This window comes from Triticum aestivum, chromosome 7D (assembly GCF_018294505.1).
Source record: "Triticum aestivum cultivar Chinese Spring chromosome 7D, IWGSC CS RefSeq v2.1, whole genome shotgun sequence".
NCBI lineage: Eukaryota > Viridiplantae > Streptophyta > Magnoliopsida > Poales > Poaceae > Triticum > Triticum aestivum.
Genome location: NC_057814.1, coordinates 154932917 through 154935296, shown reverse-complemented (window position 1 = coordinate 154935296; position 2380 = coordinate 154932917). Strand labels below are relative to the sequence as shown.

Sequence of the window (2380 nt, the reverse complement as noted above, 5' to 3'; positions counted from 1 at the left end):
TGAATGGGATAAGTTAGATAATAATAAGAAGGTAGTTGGCATGCCTGTTGTTTTTGTTCAGATTAGAGATCATTTCTATCATGGTTTATGTGATATCGGTACTTGTATAAGTGATATTCCTTTTTCTCTCTATCAAGAATTATGCATGATATTTGACCTACTGAGATAGAAGTAATTGATATTACTATTAAGCTTGCAAATAGGGATACCATGTTGCCGCTTCGGATTGCTAGAGATGTTGAAGTATTGTGTGGTAAGATCAAATACCCTACTGATTTCTTATAACTTGGATCGCAACAGGATAATTTTTGTCTCATTATAATGCCTTTTAGCACTTACGGATGGCTTTGCCATTTATCATCAAAGCGACTAGGATATAAATAGACATACACATTCAGTTTCTTAAAAAAATTAACCAATGCATCTAAAAAAAATCAAAGTGGACATAAGAGTTCATACAGTGGATGGAAATCCCTGTAGATGGGTGCATGCCCAAATTCTACTACAATAAAATACACATATGTAACCAAATTCACAATAATACATTAAAAATATTCATAATTAAACAAAATAGTTTATTCCACATAGGTTTAAAACATGCATGACACATTGTCAGGTATTTAACAACGCATGCAAATGTAGCTAGGTATACACCAGTTGATGGTGCACATACAAGCCAGTACACATATACACAATAATGTAAGAAGAAAAGAAGGCCAAGCAAGCCAATGCATACAAACTCTCTTGTGACCATGATGAAAATAAAATGCAGTACAAACCAATATAGATGTTGGTATATATCAAATGATCTTTTGGTGGATGCTTATTTTATGCATGAACACATTTATATATTCTCGCAGATCATTTGATCATCAGTAGTTCCACATGCCATCCATACCCATGTTGACCGACGAGATCTCACTGGAGATTGTTGCACCAGCATTTCCCTGAATGTTGTTGCTCGTCCCAGTTAGAACATCCTCATGTGACACTATAGATGATGTGCCGCTCCCAGGATCAACCCCGACCATGAAGTCCTGCTCTGCACTCATATGCATCATCTGCTGCTGCTGATTGTTGTAGAACGACATTGATGACTGTGGTGGGGCGACCATCATCTGGTGGTGATGATTTTCAAAGTATTGGTTATTCATCATTGGAAGCACCGCACTGCCCATCATAGAGGCTCCAGCCCCGAAGTTATGCATCTGGTACAAAGAAGCTGCAGGCAGCGGCGGCAGTGGCGCTAATGACGATGGCACATCATAGTCCATGAGAGGAGCTAGGGTATTAGATTCGAGGAAGCCCTGTTGTTGCTCTTCCCCCATGGACATGGGAATGGGCATGGAATATGAAGGCATCACCACCTTCTTTAGTCCAGTGCTCTTATGGAAGATTCTACAAACAACATACTCCTCCTACCAACATACATAAACTAAATTAGTGCTAATAAAAAATGGTGAGTAGCTGGATATTTATGTACATGTGTATTCATCAGTCATGAGTACTACTAGTAAAGGTTTGGAAATACCTTGGAAGTTGCATTAATGGAGGCGGCTCTCACGATGTCGGTGGGCAGGTCTGGTGTGTGTTGCTTTCCCATCTCGAGTCTGTACTCGTGCATGATCCAGTTTGTCTTCTCCCCCCTGGGGGCTCTGCCCTTGTAAAAGACCAGAGTCTTCTTCATGCCGACGAGACTCATGGTCGGTGGGTGGACAATTTCCTTGTCCTTTCCAGTGGCCTTCCAATATCCAGCGTTCGTGGCCCGGTTGGTGCGTACCCCGGTGGGGTACTTGAGGTCCTTCTTGGAGAAGAAGTATTGGTCCTTCTCCCCCATATTTACATTATTTGGGAGATCCCATGGCTCACATTTGTTCAGATCCACCTCCTCGATTACTATCACGTCGAAGGGTTTCTTCAGAACCTTGTGGACTAGGTAGAAGGTGATGATTTCCACATCTGTTGGGTGAAACCTGAACCCCGCCGGAAGATTCAGGTGTTGTTGTTGATGTTGAACATGAAGGTGGGCTGCCATGGGGGATGCTCTTTCTTGAAAGGGTGCTGGGGTGGAACAAGTATTGGGGGAAATGATAGAGATGTCTGTATGTATGGAAGGAACTCAATGATATCTAGAGATATCTGAGGGAGGTGCTTAAATAGGATCGAATGTGTGTACTGATAAGAAACTTGCCAGAGAAGCCTTGGCATTTTGGGGGCTTTGTTTAATTTGTTCTTACTGGCAATGGATGGATGTATACGATTTAGATAGATAGATAGAGATAGGTTCCGAACCTTTACAATTGTGTGCTGCTTATCTTGCTATGGGCGCCATGCCCTAGTGGTGACAGGTGCTAGGTTTCTCGAACCTATCCAAGAAAAG

The 2380-nt window shown here is 41.9% G+C and overlaps 1 protein-coding gene across 1 annotated transcript; it reads right to left on the bottom strand.

The window, feature by feature from the left end:
- Positions 1-561: 561 nt before the first annotated feature.
- On the bottom strand, positions 562-2134 carry LOC123167223 (NAC domain-containing protein 20). Its single transcript, XM_044585053.1, has 2 exons — positions 1532-2134; positions 562-1418 (listed from the first exon to the last, which is right to left on the bottom strand). Exons 1-2 carry the CDS (start codon positions 2033-2035, stop codon positions 873-875), a joined length of 1050 nt encoding a protein of 349 aa, XP_044440988.1. The 5' UTR covers positions 2036-2134; the 3' UTR covers positions 562-872.
- Between the last annotated feature and the right edge of the window lie 246 nt (positions 2135-2380).